This window comes from Amblyomma americanum, chromosome 6 (assembly GCF_052857255.1).
Source record: "Amblyomma americanum isolate KBUSLIRL-KWMA chromosome 6, ASM5285725v1, whole genome shotgun sequence".
Taxonomy (NCBI): domain Eukaryota; kingdom Metazoa; phylum Arthropoda; class Arachnida; order Ixodida; family Ixodidae; genus Amblyomma; species Amblyomma americanum.
The window spans coordinates 2,807,910-2,828,777 of NC_135502.1; the positions used below are offsets into that span (position 1 = coordinate 2,807,910).

General features: G+C 46.9%; 1 protein-coding gene across 2 annotated transcripts in view; it reads right to left on the bottom strand.

Moving 5' to 3' along the window:
• The window catches only part of LOC144136196 (solute carrier family 22 member 6-like), a 48,169-nt gene that overhangs the window by 11,724 nt on the left and 15,577 nt on the right, over positions 1-20,868 (bottom strand). For both annotated transcript variants that reach the window (XM_077668280.1, XM_077668281.1), the window contains exons 3-7: positions 16,877-16,980; positions 15,456-15,610; positions 13,679-13,847; positions 9,401-9,527; positions 7,044-7,144 (exon numbers count right to left, since the gene is read on the bottom strand). In XM_077668280.1, coding sequence (XP_077524406.1) covers positions 7,044-7,144; positions 9,401-9,527; positions 13,679-13,847; positions 15,456-15,610; positions 16,877-16,980 — 656 coding nt within the window. The remainder of the gene's footprint in view (positions 1-7,043; positions 7,145-9,400; positions 9,528-13,678; positions 13,848-15,455; positions 15,611-16,876; positions 16,981-20,868) is intronic.

Sequence of the window (20,868 nt, forward strand, 5' to 3'; positions counted from 1 at the left end):
CGGGATGATACTAGACACTTTATTATCATCCTTGAGGGTGTTGGTAAGCGCTAGCAGAACACGGAAAGCGCTTTCTCACGCTTTGCCGCCAATTGTTGAATTGGCGTGATATTGCCTTCTGACAAATGCGGTAAAGCACTTTCACTGGCAATACCGTTAAGCTTTGACGAAAGCTTTTCGTTTCGCTACTTTCGTTTCTCTACGTTCGCTATTTACAGTAACTTATGCGCTGCTCACATAGTTCTGTCATGAACTTAAAACTGAAATCTCTGTATCCATCCAGTACCTCGATGTGGTCATTAATATCCCCCAATAAAATTATCTCGACACCTTCTCGAAACTGTTTTATTTCGTAATCGAGATATTTTACTTGATCCATGTATTCTTGACTGCAGTTGAAATTAAAAATTGAAAATTGGTTTTTGAGGAAAGCAATGGCGCTGTAACTGTCTCAGAACGAGGTGGACATTCAAACCGCGCCGTGCACACCCGAAATTAGGTGGACCACATAGGTCATGTGACCTTGTGGCATCATCATCATCACAACCTGCCCACCAATCCGAAAGACACAGGTTCGATCCCGGCCGCGGCGATCCAATTTCGATGGAGGCGAAATCCTAGAGGCGCGTGTACTGTGCGATGTCAGTGCACGTTAAAGAATCCCACGTGGTAGAAATTTCCGGAGCCCTTCACTACAGACCCGCCGTGGTGGCTCAGTGCTTAGGGCGCTCGTCTACTGAGCTACTCAGCCGGTGTACCAGGGTACGAACCCAACCGCGGCGGCAGTGTTTCGATGTAGGCGAAACGCAAATGCTCCCGTGTGCTGTGCGATGTTAGTGCACGTTAAAGATCCCCAGGTGGTCGAAATTATTCCGTTGCCCTCCATTACGGCTCCTCTTTCTTCTCCTAGTCCCTCCTTTATCGCTTCCCTTACGGCGCGGTTCAGGTGTCCGCCGATATGTGAGACAGATTCTGCGCCATTTCCTTCCCCCAACAACCAATTTTCTTTACCCTGGTGTAGTACTTGGACACAACGTTCAAAGAACAAACTAATTAACCTTCGGCCCCCAGTCCCAAGCGGCTGCGGAGCAACTGAACAAGGCGGCGGTCAGGTCTCTGACGCAGCGGAGGGTGCTAAGAATCTGGCTCCGGACAGGCCGCCTTTGGAATCTGCATCTGGCAACGCCTTACGCTAGAAGCTTATCCAGTGAGGCTAGCCTAGCAGCGCCGTTCGAAGAAGTAGCTGAATTTAAAGCGGATGTCATAGGGCTTAGGGAAGTTAGGAGGACCGATGAGGCGTATACAGCACTAAAGGACGGGCACATACTGCGCTATCGCGGATTAGCGGATAGATGAGGACTAGGTGTAAGTTTCCTCATTAGTCAGGATATTGATGGAAACGTAGAAAAGTCCTATAATATTAACGAGAGGGTGGCAGCTATCGTAGTTAGGCTCAATAGAAGGTAGAAGCTGAAGGTGGTGCAGGCCTACGCGCCTACATCCAGCCATGATGACTAGTCGGTTGAAAGCTTTTATGAAGATGTGGAATTGCCAATGAACAAAGTAAAATTACGGTACACTGTACAGATGGACGATTTCAATGCGAAGGGGAGTAAAAAGCAGGCTGGCGACATGGCAGTAGGCGAATATGGGATAGGTTCTAGGAAAAGCGGGGGAGAGTTAGTAGTAGAGTTCACAGATAGAAATAATTTACGGATCATAAATACCTTCGTCCGCAAACGAGAGAACAGGTGGTGGACGTGGGAGGGCCCTAATGGTGATACTAAAAATGAAATCGACTTCATGCTATGCGTTCAACCTGTTCTCGTTCAGTACGTGGGCGTCCTCGCAAAGGTGCTCTGTAGCGACCACAGAGTGGTCAGGTCACGAATTAGCTTGGAGTTGAAGAGGGAACGGAAGAATCTAGCGAAGAGGAATTCAATTAACGAGTTAGAGGTAAGAGGGAAAGTACAGGAATTCAGGATATCACTACAGAACAGATATTCGGCTTTAACGCTTTAACTGAGGAAGACCATCTCAAAGTTCATACAATGAACGATAATCTGACAGCTATCATTACGGAGTGCGCAGTAGAAGTAGGCGGTAGTACGGTTCGACAGAATACCGGCAAGCTGTCTCAAGAGTCGAGAGATCTGATTAAGAAACGCCAAAGAATGAGGGTGTCTAATCCTACAGACAGAATAAAACTAGCAGAGCTATCGAGGTTAATAAATAAGCGCAAGGCAGCCGACATAAGGAAGTTTAATATGGAGATTCGAGCACGCTCCAAAGAACGAAGGTAGCCTAAAAGCGGTGACGAGGAAACTAAGCATAAGTAAAAACAAGATGTATGCGCTTAGAGACAAAGAAGGCGATGTCATTCGCAATGTGGATAAGGTAGCTAATGTAGCCGAAGGGTACCACAGAAATGTGTACAGTCGCCACCGTAATGAGAACGTTAATGATAAAGACAGTAGCGTGCAGCAATGCGTCATCTTGCCCGTAACGAAAGAGGAAGTAAAGAAGCCTTAGGAGCAATGTAAAAGGGAAACGCAACCGGTTAAGATCAGGTAACAGCAGATCTCTTGAAGGACGGAGGGAAGATTGTGCTATAAAAGCTAGCCACCCTGTATACGCAAAGCCTTATGACCTCGACCGTACCAGAAGCTTGGAAGAACGCAAACATTATCTTAATTCATAAGACAGGAGAGGACAAGGACTAGAAAAATTATAGACCAATCAGCTTACTGTCCTTTGCCTACAAGCTATTTACTAAGGTAATCGCTGATAAAGTCAGGGCAACATTAGAATTTAATCAACCTATTGATCAGGCAGGCTTTCGTAAAAGATATTCCACATTAGATTATATTCGCACTATCAATCAGGTGATAGAGAAATGCGCAGAATGTAACCAACCCCTTTGCATCGCCTTCATTGATTACAAAAAAGCATTTGACTCAGCGGAAACCTCAGCAGTAATACAGGCATTACGGAATCAGGGTGTTGAAGAGCGTTATGTCAAAATACTGAAAGATATCTCTAGCAACTGCGCAGCTACCATAGTCCCCCCTAAAGTCAGCAATAAAGCTCCAATAAGGAAGGGCATCAGGCAACGAGACACGATCTCGCCGATGCTATTCACTGCCTGTTTAGAGGAGGTATTTCGAGGCCTGAATTGGGAACAGTTGGAGATAAGAGTCAATAGAGAATACCTAAATAATCTGCGATTGGCTGATTGCGACTCTCTCAGGAGGTGAACTTCAAATCATGATCAATAAGTTAGAAAGACAGAGAAGAACAGTGGGTCTAAAAACTAACACACAGAAAACCAAAGTATAGTTCAACAGTCTAGCAAGGGAACAGGAGTTCACAACTGGCAGCGATGTGCTGGAAGTGGTAAAGCAATACGTCTACTTAGGGCAGGTAGTGACTGCTGATCCGGGTCATGAGAGGGAAATAACTAGATGGATAAGAATAGAATGAAGCGCATAAGGCAGGTTTTCTCAGATCGGGAATGGCAGTTTACCAATATCTCTCAAGAGAAAAGTGTACAACAGCTGTATCTTACCCGTACTCACCTACGGGGCAGAAACGTGGAGTATAACGAAAAGGGTTCAGCTTATGTTAAAGACAACGCAGCGAGCCATGGAAAGAAAAATGTTAGGTGTAACGTTATGAGACCTGAAGCGGGCAGGGTGGGTGAAGGAACAAACGCGGGTTAATGACATCCTAGTCGAAATCAAGAAGAAGAAATGGGCTTGGGCAGGGCATAAATAAAAATAAATATGATGCGAAGGGAAGACAACCGCTGGTCTTTAAGGGTAACGGAGTGATTCTAAGAGAAGGCAAGCGTAGGACGGGGTGGCAGAAGGTTAGGTGTGCGGATGACATTAAGTAGTTTGCAGGCAAAGGGTGGGCGCAGCTGGCAAAGGACAGAGTTAATTGGAGAGACATGGGAGAGGCCTTTGCCTGCAGTGGGTGTAGTGAGGCTGCTGCTGCGGTTGATGATGATGATGATACCTTGAACCAAACCAACTTGCCCACCAGGTTGTGAGCAAATTGACGACTATGGCGGTCGGAGTTAATTTAATGACTGGTCGCGAGAGGTCGCTCGCGAAGATAAACCTGAGTCGCATAAGCCCAGCTGGTGGCAGTACCTGTTGTTGCAGGAAACTGGCACACCGCTTAACCGCTGCACCACTTCGCCAGAGGTGGTATGAGGACTCCAAGCCATCTATGAACGTAAAGTCGGCAATTACGAATTCCGTATATATCCAATAACGCTATCGCGTAATGCCCTTAAGGATGAGCGCGCAGTTTCAGCGCATTGCAAAAACCACGCTGGTTGAAGCGAGAGAAGCGCGCAGAGGTGCCAATCACAGTCCTAAACAGCGCGCAACTGTGTTGGCTACGCGCGGCGAACAGCAGCGACGGCTTCCTGCCAGCCCCATTTCTTAATAAAGAGTTAATCAATAAATCACTAAATCAATAAATAAATAAATAAACAAATAAATCAATCAGTCAGCCGCCTACACCGAAGACTCGCACCAAGCTACCAGGACTAAGTGGTCGGTCTCTTGTCAGAGGTGGGGGCCGTACATTTTTCATACGTCACAGGCGCACTGGCCACTCTGCAGCATACAATTCAGGTTTGGGTAGGGCTATTTTGACAACCGCCCGCCGTGCCAGTCGTACCTGGACGCGGCCTCCCTCCGTGAACCTGTTCGAATTAACTGGCACGAGTCACAGACCTAGCAGTTCTATTGCTGGTTCACTCATTCAGTAGATCCGCAGATCTCCCGTCGGCAGGCTTCCATTTTTTTTTTGCTATTAACGTTTTCGCTATCTTCAAAAGCATTCCCCTTTGATTTTCTGTGGGAGTTTCAACTGCTTGATGGAAAAACTTAAAAAAATGTTCTGCTCGCATCGGAAGAATGGACCATTACCTTCAATGTTTCCATAACAGTACTTGGGCACGGTAGCATCCGAATTACTGAGTGTCGATGCCATACACCTACATGGACGGCGCCGGGATCGCGCCGGCTATTCGATTTATCCAGATTTCTGAATTAACGGTGGTCGAAATAACGAACTTTTACTGCATCGAAGCAGAAGAGTTTAGCGATCCGCCATTTCGTAATGCCGATGATGGTAGGCTGGCGTAGTTTCACTTTTGTACTTGATCCTAAGGCGCATGCCATTTTCAGACCAGTTTTTCCAGAAAAAACGTGCGTGTATCGAGTATCGAGTATCGAGTAAATACGGCAATATAGCAAAAAACTATTCAAGGTGTGACGTCGCTCCCGCTCACGTCAGTATGCCTTGCCCCGCCTGCAACGTGCCATCCTAAACGCTGTGAGTCCTGCCTCCTCACGACTACCAGCTGTAAACTCTGTGAAACGATGCCTCTTCCCCTCAGCGGACTGCAGCGAATCGGGAAAACTTCCGTGCACACTGCGGGCTCCGAAGGAGTCTCCTCCCGGCATCTGCCTAATTCCAAGGACTTCATCCACGGGAAAGTCCACGGCGGACTCCATATAAACGCTTTCACCATAAGATAGAGAACCCAGATTGAGAAGACACCCCGACAATCACCCAGTGGTTAAGGGATTGAAACTATTCCACATGACCGCAATGCAGCCAAATCATTTGCAGATCAGACGCAAAGTTTTCGAGCCGATGCCCATGCAGCAGTTGCCTCGAAAATATTAGAATGGAAAGGAAGGAAAGAGCAGCCATGTATGCAGATTTGATGTAACCATTTTATAGAGACAATTCAAGAATCGATGTTTGTAGAAGCGCGTTGGAGTCTGTCACTTCTGTGTCTTTGTCGACTTCGTTCCTTTTTAACATTCAAACTTGGCCATGAATTACCAGCTAGCTCCTTAAGTTACTCTCGCAAGTTAATAAAAGGAACACTCAAGCTGCGCCCTGTACAAATTAGAGGAAGTGATACCCTGTAAACACTGCGCAAGCTCTTAGGTGAGCGCTGATGTTTTCGTAGGTTGCAACTCAAGCGAAGAAAATACATATTAAAGGAGTAAGAGAACGAGGCATCCAGCACAGGTTAGCAGAAATAGACTGGACTAGGTCACTGTACTCCACGTGCCACGCAGACGCATTCAAAAAGCTGCTTGCGGATAATATACGCCGCGGGAATGTATCTTGTCAGCCAGCTGTGCCTTATGTATTCTAGTTTAGGCAGTCTAGTCGCTGCATTAGTATGAGTTCTGCGCGTACTCCCGTGTGGGTACACAACACGTCTGGCATCGCTTCGCTGTGTCCTTTATGAGATGTGTCCGATGATATAGACGGCTGTCTTATTTGCTACCAAAACCGCTACGCAAGGAGGTGGCTGCTTGTAGCCTCCCTGCAAAGGGCAACGCTGCCACATTTCCTCATAGACTTCTGCGAGACATCGTTTACGCGTGTGAGAACCGGACAGTCGAGGCCTGCATTGTTATTAAATTCTTTCAGCACACTGAACTGAACTCCAAATGATGACAACGGCACTTGACCATTGTGGGTGCTTGTCTGCGCGATGTGCCTCATACTCCTGAATTTAATTATTATTTAAGTGTAGCTGCGCTGGAGAAATTGCCGGCAAAATAATCGCATTGGCAATATCACGTGTAACTTTGAAGAGCCGCAACCTCTTTAGAAAACAAACTATTCTTTGCATCGCCCAGGAAGACAAGTGACAAAAAAATGTCTTTTCTTTGGGTCTTATTTGTCCAGATCACAGCTGCCGATTCGTATCGGAAAGACTCCTTAGAAGTACTTGCAATCAAATTATTTTGTCACACGTCTTATGTTATCAGCCCGTACTTTCTCTGACGTTCTGCAAAGCGGGCTTCCAGCCTAAATCAGGTATAAACGCGTTGTAAGACTCTTCTATGTGCAGCGGCGGTGATTAGAAATGTTAACGTTCAAAAGGCTCCGTCATGGGCTGTAAGGTGCTGATACTGCCAGTAAATGCGATTAAATCATATATCAACTAATCCATAACCCACCTTTTGCATAAAATTTGGCATCATGCTTACCATATAATGAGTGACAAAACGAAGTTTTTTCGTAGATTTGGAGTCTTGAGCATATCTACAGGTGATGCCTTCGTCTTGCGAAACTCGTTTGGAGGAGGAAACTGCAAAGAATTAAACAACTCTGATCAACACAGAAACAAAAGCATTTTGTTCCCGGGAACAGCCACGCGCCTGACGACATAAGTTAAGCTTCTCTTTGAAAGAAAAAGAAAAACATTGCGACGCTTGACTTTCTTTTGTGTTTACTGATTTAACCCTGGTGTTTTTACGCCAGCACTATGAAGACAAGACGAGGAATTTTGAGAAACCATGTTTGTCAAGAATCTTTGTCATACCTCTATTGCCTGCAGTCCACTATTACATTACTAAAAGTTATTCAACAAAATAATATTTCGTAATGCTACACATTTTCCGCACCGCAACTCCACAGCTTTATTTACCTCTTTTAGTAAGGAATGCAAGGGGCTTCAGTGTACTCTCCTCGTTCGTGCTTCTGCTTTTTTGCATTGTTTATATTTTAATTTTGTAATAAATATGAGAAGCACCCAAGTGCAAAACAGTGAGACTAGGAAAAGTAGTAAGAAGGAAAAGGTCGCTGGCAGTTTTCAAGGTTCCTCCTGCAATCCAAAATTGTGTCCAAAAAATACAAAACTGTGGCGTCACACTTTGCCCTTAGCTTATTGCGAGGCACGAGAAGAAATCTATCTGGTCTTCGCGATGCCTAAACGCAGTCTACATAACAGCGGCTTTCTAGGCCACAAAAGATAACACATTAGAATGATTTTTGCGTTAAACAGGCCTTAACGTAGCTCAACATTTAGCGCTTCCCAAGATTTGATGTCATTTAATTTCGTTCAACAGCGAAACCATGCTAGGGAAGAGAGGCACAAACAATAAAGGCACCAACAAAAGAGCATGGTTAAGAGAAGTGATTTAGTAGGGTTATTTTCGATACGTTCGTAGCAGTGATGAAGGCGACCGCATATAATATGCGAAGACTCCTGCTTCACTTGAATTCCTCGCAAGTTGACTAGATTGCTGACCCAACAGTTAGCCGCAGTGATACTTCCCCTTGTGACTGTTCGGCGACAGAGATCATTGTGTTCAAAAGTGCCACTGCTGTCATGGCGGTCACCTGCTTCGCGATGTTCAGCATCGTGGTACGCGTTTACTAAGCGAATAAGAACATATTTAAGGTGTTGTGAAAAGAACGCTAAACATCGCTGCCATGTGAAAACTGTTTTGCTTTTACACAAACTGAACAGCCAAAAAAGCATTTGAGAGGCATTTCCTCGTATGGCGATTTCTTGTGCCGCGAGACAAGACTTCCTAAAGAAATTAAATATCCGTCCACAGTAAAATTCTTTTAGCTCTTTATGCCCGCGGCTTATTTTGAGTCATGCTGATGCGTACATTAACGGTTGTGTGATCCGTCATCTTGCTTAAATGTTCTTAGCAGGGTAAATTACGGTAATATGTAAGACTTGTTTTTCTGCAAGCAATGTCTGTTGCTTTGTTGCTTTCGTAATAAGTGATCAGAGCTGGGCACTATTTATTCAAGTGTGCTTTTGTCGACACGTCTCTTTTATTTATCGCTCTTTTCCTTTGACACATCGCCTACTCCCGCCCAAGCCCTTATTTGAAGGCTAGCAGAACTGAAAAATGAATAAACAAAAAATGAATTCAGCTGAAAAAGTAATTAAAAAGTAATTAAATAAATATCATTACATGGCGGCCAGCTGCAGAATGAGGCGTGATGAACGATGGACAAGGATTATTTAGTGGCTGCTGGACTAGCGCGAGTCCCGCGTCCCGCGCCACTGCCAGCTTCTTCTTCGCGACAATATGTATAAGGTGGCAGCCAGCCGGCGTGCGGTGAAACCATAAAGTATTCAATGGCACAAAATGTGCCGATTGTGGCGTCGCGCCCTCCTTGGTCTCATGCGAAGCCTTCGTCCTGTTCTTCTTCGACTCAAAGGGGTGGGAAAGATAAGAACCATAGGAAAGTAAAGGGAGTCAGTTTGACTTCGCGTTGATTCAGTTTGGCATCGCTAGCCAGCTGTTGTGCTGCAGAGCTTGGGGGATAGGCACGAAAAGGGTCCCAATGAGTGTCAGTTAAGACAGAGCAGTGGCACGATGTTGTGAAATACACAGCCCTATCTTACCCGACTCTTAGGTTCAGGGCAACCTAAAAAAGCATTCGTGGAAGTCGGATAACTAGGCAGGTAGGTTTGCAGCCCCGTGCCGGACTTGATGATAATAGGCCTCGCAACCTATTCGATCGGAAGCCGGTCGTGCAGGGCTTATTATAGCGACCCGTTAGAGTGACGCAAAGGCGCGCGTGGAGTCCTACGCACCTGGCATTTCTGCATGAAGTCGTCGGACAACTTCTTTCCGTTGATCCTGGCGATAGTGACCAGGATTTTCTTGGAACGTTGCTCCCTGCCTCTGGATATAAGCCACCGCAAAGACTCGGGAACGAACCTGAGAGCACAGATGCGCCGTGAATGCCATATATGTCGGCACTATGTCACCTACTCAGCATAAACTTTATGTGATGAAGAATTAATTAAATTATACCGCTTAAATTCATATATTAGTCTTAAATCACACATCCTTGCTTGTCTCTGTTCAGGATTCGGGACTAGCTGTATAAACTGGAATGCTCTCTAAGGTATTGTGGACGTAGCGGTGTTTTAACACTGACTGATCTGACAAACTTTTTTTGCGCATTTATTCTGTCGACGCATTGTGATAAGTTTTAGTATTTTATTTCACACTGAATATAATACCGGCTCAGTGCTATCTTTTCTCTTCGAATCTGACAGAAGAGCACACACTTAACGCGCTCTGATTAGATGCGATTTTCATGCAACAGTCACATGAAAGCAGTGCGGTCTGGAGCACTCAGATGCGGATTCTTTCCCAGGACTGGCGAATTGAGCGTCAGAAGAGGCGAACGACAAGGAAAGTTGGCCTTCTAACCAATACTCTCTCATCTTGAGCCTTCTAAGAGACATGGAAGATAACCTTCAACGTTTGTTCTTAGTAAATATTGACTGTAAGGCCCTTGTAAGATATGTCGCATGCTTGATGAGCAGCACAAATGCATTTGCTGCTGAAAAAATTGGAGTTAAAAAATGGAGCATTTTTTCCCGCCATCGATTCAAACTCCTGATGTCAAGAGCGGAAAGAACTGCGTGATCACTGTTCGTAAGTGAGCGGTGGTGCATTGTGGCCTCTTTTATCCGCACAGACTAAAGCTCTCTCGGCATCATTCACAGTTTTCTCGCGAATATATACACGAAAATGGAATTTATACTCCAAGTATTTATGGTGTTTATGCTTTCTGCAAGTTGTCTCAACTGTGTAGGCACGTGGCGCACGATCACCGCAGGACTGCTTGTACGACAAAGCACGAGCACCAGTACGTGCGCTGTGCCAGTTTCCGCTGCGATGCCGCAGAGTGAACGTCGGCCAGACGCAACGTTTTTAGATAAGGGCAGTTTGAAAACAGCTGCGGCGCGCCAGGGAGCGCGCGGACCAATGCGATCGCCGCCTAGGCGGTGGCGCTGCGGACGCTTTAGGATGGCCGCGTCGTCTGCTACTCTGAGGAGCGCAGCGGACGGTGGCTGGCATGCGTACAAAACCGTATTTAAGGAATACAAATGTAGTTTTCGCCTTGATCTCTTTTGTATTAATGAAACAAGAGGGTTCAGTAACATGTATAACCATATCTTTAGCCGGGCACGTTACATAAACGTTGGCAAACGTCTGCTCGTCTCGTTTTTACTTCCTAACTGTGCCAACGTTCAGGGAGCCCATATAATGAAGGAATGCTGTGGTTCGTCATGAAGCTTAGAAGCTCGTTGTTCGAGCTTCTTTAACCATATTTACATGCCGTGCCGTGGCAGGTTGGTTGATTTAGCTTCGTAGAAACCACTTTTGGCGGCTTCTAAACGTCAGATTTCGTATTTGACGAGGTGATTTTACTTAGTAAATGGGAGTTTTCACTCAGGCTCAGGCTGAGGCTGTGAAAGTCAGTAGGTATTTCAATTACTTCTCAGATTGTGAATCATTCAATATCATATTCATCGCTTTAGAAAAAAATCAGGGGAGCACTTAAGCCACCTTACGTGCATCAAGGCGAAAACCTGTGTATAGTCCTGTTGAGCTCTCTAGCTCAACACGATCTCCTCACTTTTTTCTAATTACTTTCCGGGTCAAGTTACGACATACTGCACCTTCGTTACATCCGATGTATCCGTTTTCATGTTACGACATATGCCTTCTAAAACACCCTCGTTCCGTCGGAAGAGGCGGGCGAGTGGTTAAGGCGGTGGACTGCTAATACATTGCGCGCTGCCCGCGTAGGTTCGAATCCTATTCTCGTCAAAATTTCTTTTTCTTTCATTTTCTTTGATTGAAAGGTGGAGCGGACACTTCTTGCACACGTTTTTTGCGGACAGGTCTTGCGCACACTGATGAGGCAAGGAAGGCTTTCTTTCGCGTTAACAATAAGGTGCGTTTCTGGTGCAGTTGGTGCAGCAAGGTGAGCAATATGGCCCCCGCACTTGAGGAAATTTAGTGCTGTTACTGCGACTTCAGCCATGACGAAGCGGACCTGCAAACTACTTCGCACAGCCGCATATTACCCACGTGATAAATTTTATCAAGCCAAACCACGAGGGGGCAAGCGGCAGGTCGTGTTTCTTCGAATTTATTATGTGGAACCACGGAAAGAAGGGATTTCAGTTTCGGCTGACCTCTACACCCAAAAGCTCAACCCCGATCATCCTGTCATCTCGCCCAGGTGTACAGCGCACGCGAACTTATCGGTATACGCAAAAGAAGCAGCCACACCCGGCGCAGACGATGCGAGGCGCGAGACAGCGTAGACCCGTTATGCAGCAAACTGACCTGCGGCCTCCGATCTGGGGTTCTCACGGGAGCGCATGCATTCATTCAGTGAACTGACGCAGGCCTGCAAAGCCGAACGTCGGCTCTACCCCCCACCCCATCCCTCCCTCGACAAGTATCACCAGACACTCTGGAGGCGGCTCCAAACACGCACCTTACCCTCCCCTTATATACGCTCGCGCTATCACCAAATCCACACAAACCCCTCCTAGCTGTACCCTCTGCCACCACCCCAAAGCCACTCTCGATCATGCCCTTTTCCTCTGCCCGGCGGATCCTCCCCCGCGAGGCCTGGAGCACCTTACCACTTGGGAGGCTTGGGAGACCCGACTGCGCTCCGAGCACCCGGCCAAGCAAGCCATCGCCACAGGCCGGGCAGCCAGCTTCATGAGCCTCCGGGACATGAACGTTTGAGTGCAGTGGGGCCGTGCAGGGGCCCAAGTACCAGCGTGTCCTAAACTCCCCTGTGTCTAAAAAAGTTTCCACCACCACCACCACGGGACCAAGCGCAGCCAAAAGGCGTGGTCAACGGACGGGGTACTGTCACAACCCTATAGATGGCACTCACGTCCTTTTGAGATTAAAGCGGCGACGGAACGGAGCCGCATCTCTGGAGCAAGTTCTCCAATGGTCCTTACTAAAAAAGTTGGCCAGACGAGCCAATTATTAAACGACAGGCTCCGTCAACACTTTTGATTCATCAAACCGGACAATGGCGCCAATCTCCCGAAACATTGCAGCGAATGCCAAGGGTGCTGCCCTGAGCTGAACAAAGCTACTTTCATCGGGAGAGGAAAGTCTAGACTAGAAAGGGAAATTTTAGAAGCGGCATGCATGCGCAAACTTGGACTAGACACATCTGCTAGTGAACCTTCTATGGCTCTTCTAGATAAGGAGACTCGGTTCTGTACGCGCTTTTTTTCTTGTGCCTTTTCTTCTTGCTTTTCGTTAGATTTCAAGGTCATTTTGCGTGAGTTCTGCCACGGACGTTCACCTTACTCTTTTGTGGGGCGGTTTGCGCAGGCGCAGTTTTGCTGAGACCAAGTTCTTTCCAATAAACCCCAGTTGCTATTTGCCGCTTGTCCTGTCCACTTCTCTTACCACGTCCTGTTCCTGTCGCGGTTCTTTTTACCCTTCAAGATGTCAAGTAGGTATTAAGGCGAAAGTCTTTAATGGCTCATACTAGTGGTGTCCGTCCGTCCGTGACTCTCAACTAGATAAAAAAAAAACCTTTGTGCACGATGGGATTCGAACCACCATCCTTTCGTTCCGCAGCTGAGCGTGCGAACGACTACACTACTTCCTGCCAACGCATATGTAGTTCTCTTTGTCTAGGACGCTGGAGAGTATTTGCAGAAAGGCGTCGAATGAGATGGATGCCTCCCAAATGCCCTCCAGTGTCTCCAGCATTTAAGACTCACAAACAATTGTTTACTTAATTAACATCCTAACCACACATAAGTGACACAACCAGCAATACCGTGCTAAAGACTTTCACCTCACTGCATTTTACGTCAACAAAGTGCCCCTTGAATATTTTTGTCGGTTTATGGCATTTTTTCTCAAGGAATCAGACTTGGGAACACAATGCGCTGTTCCCTTCATGGGTCGCTGACTAACGTCTCTCGCAAGATGTTCAGCCTGAGACACGGCTGTAACATGTACCACTGCTGGCTCAGAAGCACCCTTATATTGCAAGCAGCCTCGATGCTGACCAGGAGAAGCAAGGCGCCGCCAGTGGTGGCACAGCACAGAGCAGAGTGAGCGTCCTCCAGTCGGCCAGCGCATACGCCATCCAGGGAAAGGCGGCGCCCACCAGAGGGTAAGAGAACTGGAAAGCACTCAGCACCATCATGCGCCGCTCAGGTGCCACGTACTCCACCACTGCACGGCGGGCATCCCGGCGAGATGCAGGAAGGAGAGACAAAGGTAAGAAACTGCAGTCAGTTTATGTGTCTAGAATGAGTTCTTTGTGGCGGATGGGCATGGCACCTTTTTTTTTTGTTTTCGCGAAACAACTCATGAGCGCAGCATGCTCAAGCTGCAGCCCTCTCTTCATATTTGCACACGGGCACTTATATGCCATTTCGGTGACCAATACCTACCTGCCAGACTAACGTTATGGTGGCTGCTATGTGTGGGCCATGCTGAATGGCTGGTCTCTTATCTAATGCGCTTGTCGTGAACCGCTACAATGTGCATTGTGTAGGCTATGCGCGGTACATCACCACGGTGCTCGTGACGTCGCGTGCAAACCATTTATAGAACAGAGGTCATGCTATAGCCTACGATAGAGACCAGTCATCATATCACAGGGCTGTCAGTTGACAGCTGACTGAAAATGTCTACTAAACAAAAACCCATGTTGTCATGCTGGTTTAGGCCATTCTTTTTAATGCTTTAGCACTAGAATTCCCCTACTCGGAAAAGTTATCCTGCATGGGCGTTGGCTTCCAATTGGTAAGAGGCAGAGTCGAGACATAGAACCTCACCCTCTCCACTTTGAAGGGAGAGGGAGGAAAAGTGTAAGAGGGAAGAGAGGGTCGGAGGCAACTGCTAGCCAGCGGGACACCGCGGTCGCCAATCAGAGGCGACGAGTGGAGACAGGAGGGGGATGCGGCGTGTCACATGGCGACTCATCGACTGCACCACGCCACCTGTTTGCATGGGTTGAAGCCGTCAGAGCCAGCGGGTGCTCCGGCCGAGGCAAACACTAATGCTAACGCAACATTGCCGCAAAAATCGCATTGATCGCCTCTAAATAAGATTTTTAACCAAAGGAAGAAGTTGGCTTTACATGCGTCATTCTATGAGGCACTGTCCACTTGAGGAGACTACTGTTGCATCACCGCGAAGACAGATTACCCTGTGTGAGAGCAAAGCCATCTACTATGTTTTAGTGCTCCACGGTAGAGGGAGCGCTTCCGGTCGCGACAACCGTTCGCGGAAGCCGTGTTCTGCAAGCGCGGCTCCCACTCGAGCTGAAATTGAGAGTTCCCGTCTACGCCTGCCAGAGTGCCGAAGGCACCTGTGATGTCAGTCCAGGGAGAGGAGCAAGCGACAAGGCTTTGAATGAAGAAAGTGTGGTGCGAACACAAACTGCTGAGTCCACGACCTTTGACACAGACATGCGCCATGTGAATACGAAAATTTCTGACTTCCAAATCTAGCGTTGCCGCAAGTGTCGGTGCCAGCTCGTTATCACTCTCTTTCTATCCCTCATTCTGTTGAAACTTAGCACATCGGTTCAAAATTTAGGGCTAATAGAAGCGTTTTACGTCTCAAAGCAACAATGTCAGCTGCGGACAAGCCGTGACAGAGGGCTCTGCAGGTTAACTTGGACCCTTTTGAGTTCTTTAACATGCAGGGCGATTCCTGCATATTGGAATTTCCGCAAACCCACTGAACGATCACTGCAGGTAACTTCAACAAGTTGAACGCGTACGTTTCGCGCGTCACTGGCGTAGCTGCACAATAGTGTACGATACTCACCCAGGACGAAGGGCATGATGCTAACGGCGAGGACAAAGAGGCCTACGAGCACACGGCTGACCACGAAGTGCACGAAGCCAGCCGTGTAGTAGGTGTACAGGCCCGCGGCGCCACACATGACGTTCACGCCGATCATCACAGGCACTCGGCCGATCCTGCAGGACGCGTGATCGATTTCCTCCTTTATTTCACTTCCTTCCAAGGTGTCCTTATATCGACCATAAGAACTTGCATTCCAATACGACAAATTCCCTTTCTCTCATTGTAAATCTGCTCGACTCGCTTTCTGCATGAGCACACAGCTTAGTTGAAGCACAAGAGAACTTTAAAGAAAGAGGAGCGCAAGTCTTTGCACCGCCGAGAAAACTGCCTCATTATGAAAAGAAATCGAAGGCAACGAGAAATTCCAACCGGCACGCTGCGCCGAAGAATGAGCCGCATAAATCCCCCTCACACTGAAGAACTAATAACGTGCAGAAAAGTGCGGCGAGTATGACAGTATACGTTAGCAATAGAAACTTCAGAACTTTAAGGGTGGTAAGTATGACGTCGAGAAACGTCCATTACCATCCGCGTAAGCCTCGTTCTCTTTCGGGGATCACCTGGATCCGTGCTTCCGCCGCTTCGGTCTTCGTGCTCCCTCTCTCCTTTTCTCATTAAGTGTGGGCGTAGAGTCTCGTACGACTAGCGGTTGAGCATCCGCCTCGCATGCGGGAGGTTCGGGTTCGATCCCCAGTGCCGCCGGGCGCCCACCGCTGATACAATGGGTACAAGCTTTTCCCTGGTCTGGTGCTCGGCTTATTTAGGGTGAAATGCTTGGAAAATGGGTCTTTGACCCCAACTTGAGTAAAAGAAATAACCTTGTGCCATGGCGCTCTTTGGCCGCAGATGCCCTTGCACAAAAAAAATTTAAAAAAAATCAAGTAGAGTCTCGTACATTTAATGGTGATCGTACTGCTTCAGCGATAGATAACAAATCATTATCGTTTACAGAGGTGGTATCGCGGTATTTATGCGGAGTTGCCTTAATAAAAAAAACAACACACTTAAAAAGCTTCCATAAAAAGCAATTAAACTAGAGACAAAACCATTCAACAAGCAAGCCATGCGCAGAAAAATCAAGCGAAAATACTATGCGCAGCAATGATTGGAGAAAAATTTTTCTCACCTTGTGCACAGCGATACAAATAAGAAAGTGATTAAAATTAGGCTAAGCGTAATCATAAGCTCAAACCAGTATTCATGCGAAGCACTCACTACTGCCGGTGTGACTGGGAGTATAAGCTATAGATTACAGTATAACGAATGTTCTGGAATAGTGAGCGCTTTCAAAAGAAGCAGCATTTAAATGTTGCGCTCATCCTACGCTGCAGCAACGAAGTACTTTCAGTCAGAGCCGGGCTGCATAGCCATCCGCCTACCTATCGCTCAGGTCGCCACAGATGAGCACGCCGACTGCAGTGGCCACCCAGAAGGCCGTGTTGGACACGTAGGCTTTCCACGAGTTCTCGCAGACCCAGTCCATCTGTTGCAAGCAATATGAAAGGCCACATTATTTCGCAGGCACACAGTAATAATTTTTCCTTGCTTAACTCAATTCTTGTGTTTCATAGGTACACTTATGCACGCAAAAAGATGGACGGGTTGAGAGTGAGGATGTGTCCCAAAGTTCGTGCCTATCCTGTCTTAACTTTACTGTGTGGGCCGTAGCTTATTCTAGTACACGGATGAACGCAGGGAGGGCGATTAAACTAAACAAAAACTGTAGTTTAGCGGCAGGATCAGGCCACCCCTGCACGGGCGCCCGGCAGCGTGGTCGACAGGGGCTGCACAAACACGGAGCACGGTGGCAGCTGTTTCGAAGAACGGGGTGTTTGGAGGCTTGCATGATGTCGAACCCCCCTCGCCACCCTGCTGGTTCGATGCTCAATAGAGGGCCAGGATTTTTACATTCCTTCGCCATCAGTGCAGACGCTGTTTTGGGACTTGGGGCTCTCATTTCTTCACAATTTCTTTTTCTGTTATTCAGTAAAAACGCAAAGGAGCTGTACATGGAGCTTAAGCTTGACAGCCTTCGCAATTCATGAATTAGATCATATTGTATGGGATTAAAAACTTCTTCACAGCTAAAATTCAAATTTTATTATCTGTTTCACGTTACCCTGCTTCAAAATGGAATTGGGCAGAAATCAGTTGCAATCTATATTAAAACAACATACGTGTCCTCCAAGTGGTTTACCAATTAGTTATGAAGAGCTCGTTGGTGGTGATATATCTTTTTTGAGGATGAGACTCAACGTCATACCTTTTAGACCGACGTCAAAGGCTTGCTTTGATCTATCTCTCAAGGATAATACCTTCTGGCATTCAAGAGGCAATTGAAGCCCACGGTCATCTGCCTTTTCAGAACAATGGCGGTGTGTTGGTCAACGCGCTCCTTGAGTTACTAAACTTTTACCTTCATTATACATTCTCTGTTTTGTAAGAAAACACGTATTGGTTCAGAGAAATTGAATAAGTGTGGGATCCTGCATTCCCGCTTTTCTGAGCGACCTGCTTTTCGCGTCTAAGGATCATCGTATTCCTCTGCTCAGGAACTTGCCCAGCAGTCGTCAAGATTTTAAGCTACACTGATGACTGCGTTGTCATTTTCGGTCAAACCCGTGAACCTTTCTAGACTTGCATATCTGACATTCTGGAGGATTTACGTGACGATGTTGTGCCCCTCGAAGTGACCCATGAATTCACTTTAAAACACACTATCAAATTTCTTGGCCGAAGGCTGGTATTTCCTTCCGCCCATGATTGCAGGACATACGCATCAGTACAGGCGAAACCAGTTTCATTGTAGCATTCGGATAGCTCATCCGAAACTAGGAAAACGGAGCATTGTCAAATTGTGATTTCTTAATCATGTGAGCAGACGCAGCATTCATTCCATGTAGTCCAGCTTCAGCCAACAAGTTGAGCGACTCACCGCCGCCAGGGTCCCTCAACATTTTGTTAGAAGCTGCGGAAAGGAACCTAAGTATGTGTTAAAAAAGCAATTTGCTTGCAAGGCCCCGTCGCAGGCCGCTGCTGCTAAAAAGAAAAGAGACAGGAAAAGGAATCCGCACCACCATTCTGTATTGCCACATCTATTTCCGCTATCTAAAAAGAATCTCGCAACGTGCCAACGTAGATGCGATGTTCTCCGCCGCTAACAATTCCTTCTATGCTTTGCAACTCATCAGCCTGCCTAACAGAGAGCGCATGCATCATGAAGTGCTTGTCGCAGTTTGTGTTGTGCGCTCTCATAGTTGACCGTTCCCTTAGGCTAAGGCGCGGTGCACATTCGCGAAACCGCTAGGTGCGTCCGTTATGGCCTGCGTGAACACCACTGTCAAGTGGAGAAGGAGATTTCTGGGCACCTCGTTGCCCACGGCATGGATTCCGACCTTCTGCCGTCCTTCAGAAGCTTCTCCATAATCAAAAACAGCCGCAATAAACTGGTTAGGGAAATCATAAAAGACTTCAAAGTTAACAGCGCCAAAGACCACTGCGTGAGGGCCCCTTCGAACACTTTCGCAGAAAGAGAAAAAGCGTGCCTTTCCAGAATGGGGACACATTCATCGTACACGGGTTTTTCTCATTTCCCCGTCTTCAGTGCTCTTTCTTTTTCCTTCCGACGACCGCAGACGTCGACGCTCATTCATTTCCAAGGTTGTGTTCTTCCCCCTCCCCATATTTCTGGAACAAGAGTTCCACATACCGCGTACAAACAAACCTTGAAGGTCATGTTACGGCGCAGATATGACCTTGAAGCGGCCTCAATTAATAAAAAAAAACAAGAACATTGTGGTGTAGGTGGGAGTCGAACCCGGGCCTCCAGCATGCCAGAAGGGACGCTTCCACTCCGTCACGACTGTTTTTGTTTTGTTTATTGCATGGAAATAGTGCCGAAAAGAAAAATCTAAATATGCTTACGCCACAAAACACCAGGGCACCATACCCCTGCACGACCGCATCTTCCAAAACATCAAAAGTCTGGGAGGCACATACATGTATCCAGATAGGGGAGCCAGCTAGGCGGTTCTTGCTGGGCAGCATACACTCCCCGCACCAAAGCGCATTGCTCACGAAACAAAGATTTAAACGACCGCGGTGATTCCGCGTGGCGGTCCATCATGCGACTCCTCCAGAGACATAAGTAGATCATGTGGCACAACACAGTTTTTCTCCACAGGCAAAAAATGGATACTGTTGGGTGTGATGCCAATAAGTCGTTGTAATACGTCCCAGAAGAATATAGCATCATTGCACAGAATAAAGCAATGATCAGTTGTCTCTGGTGTATTGCAATGGCGGCAATTCACCATTAATGGCATAAGCATCTCCTTATCATGAAGCCATACCTTCACAGGCAGCGTGGATGTGCGCCGTTTAAAAAAGAACGTTTTTGCAGCAGAAGAAATTCACATTCGCCTAGCTGTTTTTTTTTTCAGCGTGGTATTTATTACACACCGAGTTTTGGAAGCGAATGAAGACGCGTCTTTCTTCCAGTCCCTCCTTTATCCCTTCACTTGCGGCGCGGTTGAGGTGTCCGCCGAGATGTGAGACAGATAATGCGCCATTTTCTTTCTCCAGAAACCAATTTTCAATTTAAATTCTTTAGCGTGTTTCCATCACTCGTAACGAGCAGTTAAGAGTGCCATAGAAAACCAGCGGGGAACGCTTTTGACCACAGCAAGAACGTTAACAGGAAAAAAGTCATGCTTGCCGAACAGAGATCTGCGAATTTATTGATTGTTTTGCATTTTGTTAGATTTCACTATAACAATCAATAAATTCGCAGATCTCTGTTCGGCAGGCATGACTTTTTTCCTGTTAACGTTTTTGCTGTGGTCAAAAGCGTTCCCCACTGGTTTTCTATGGCACTCTTAACTGCTCGTTACGAGTGATGGAAACACGCTAAAGAATTTAAATTGAAAATTGGTTTTTGGAGAAAGAAAATGGCGCATTATCTGTCTCACATCTCGGCGGACACCTCAACCGCGCCGTAAGTGAAGGGATAAAGGAGGGACTGGAAGAAAGACGCGTCTTCATTCACTTCCAAAACTCAAACAGTGTGTAATAAATACCACGCTGAAAAAAAAACAGCTAGGCGAATGTGAATTTCTTCTGCTGCAAAAACGTTCTTTTTTAAACGGCGCACATCGACGCTGCCTGCAAAACAATTTTTTTCATAACCTGCTTGCCGTTCAAAAATGGTTTCGTCCAGAATTGTTGGGTATGTAGCACAAAAGCCGGCGCCCGCCGTCCATGGCACGAAATCAGGATGATGTCAGAACGCCGGTGTACGATAGGTTACGGGACATGTAAGCGGACATGTAGCGTCATGAACGATAAAACGTAACGTAGTATGACCGGCGTG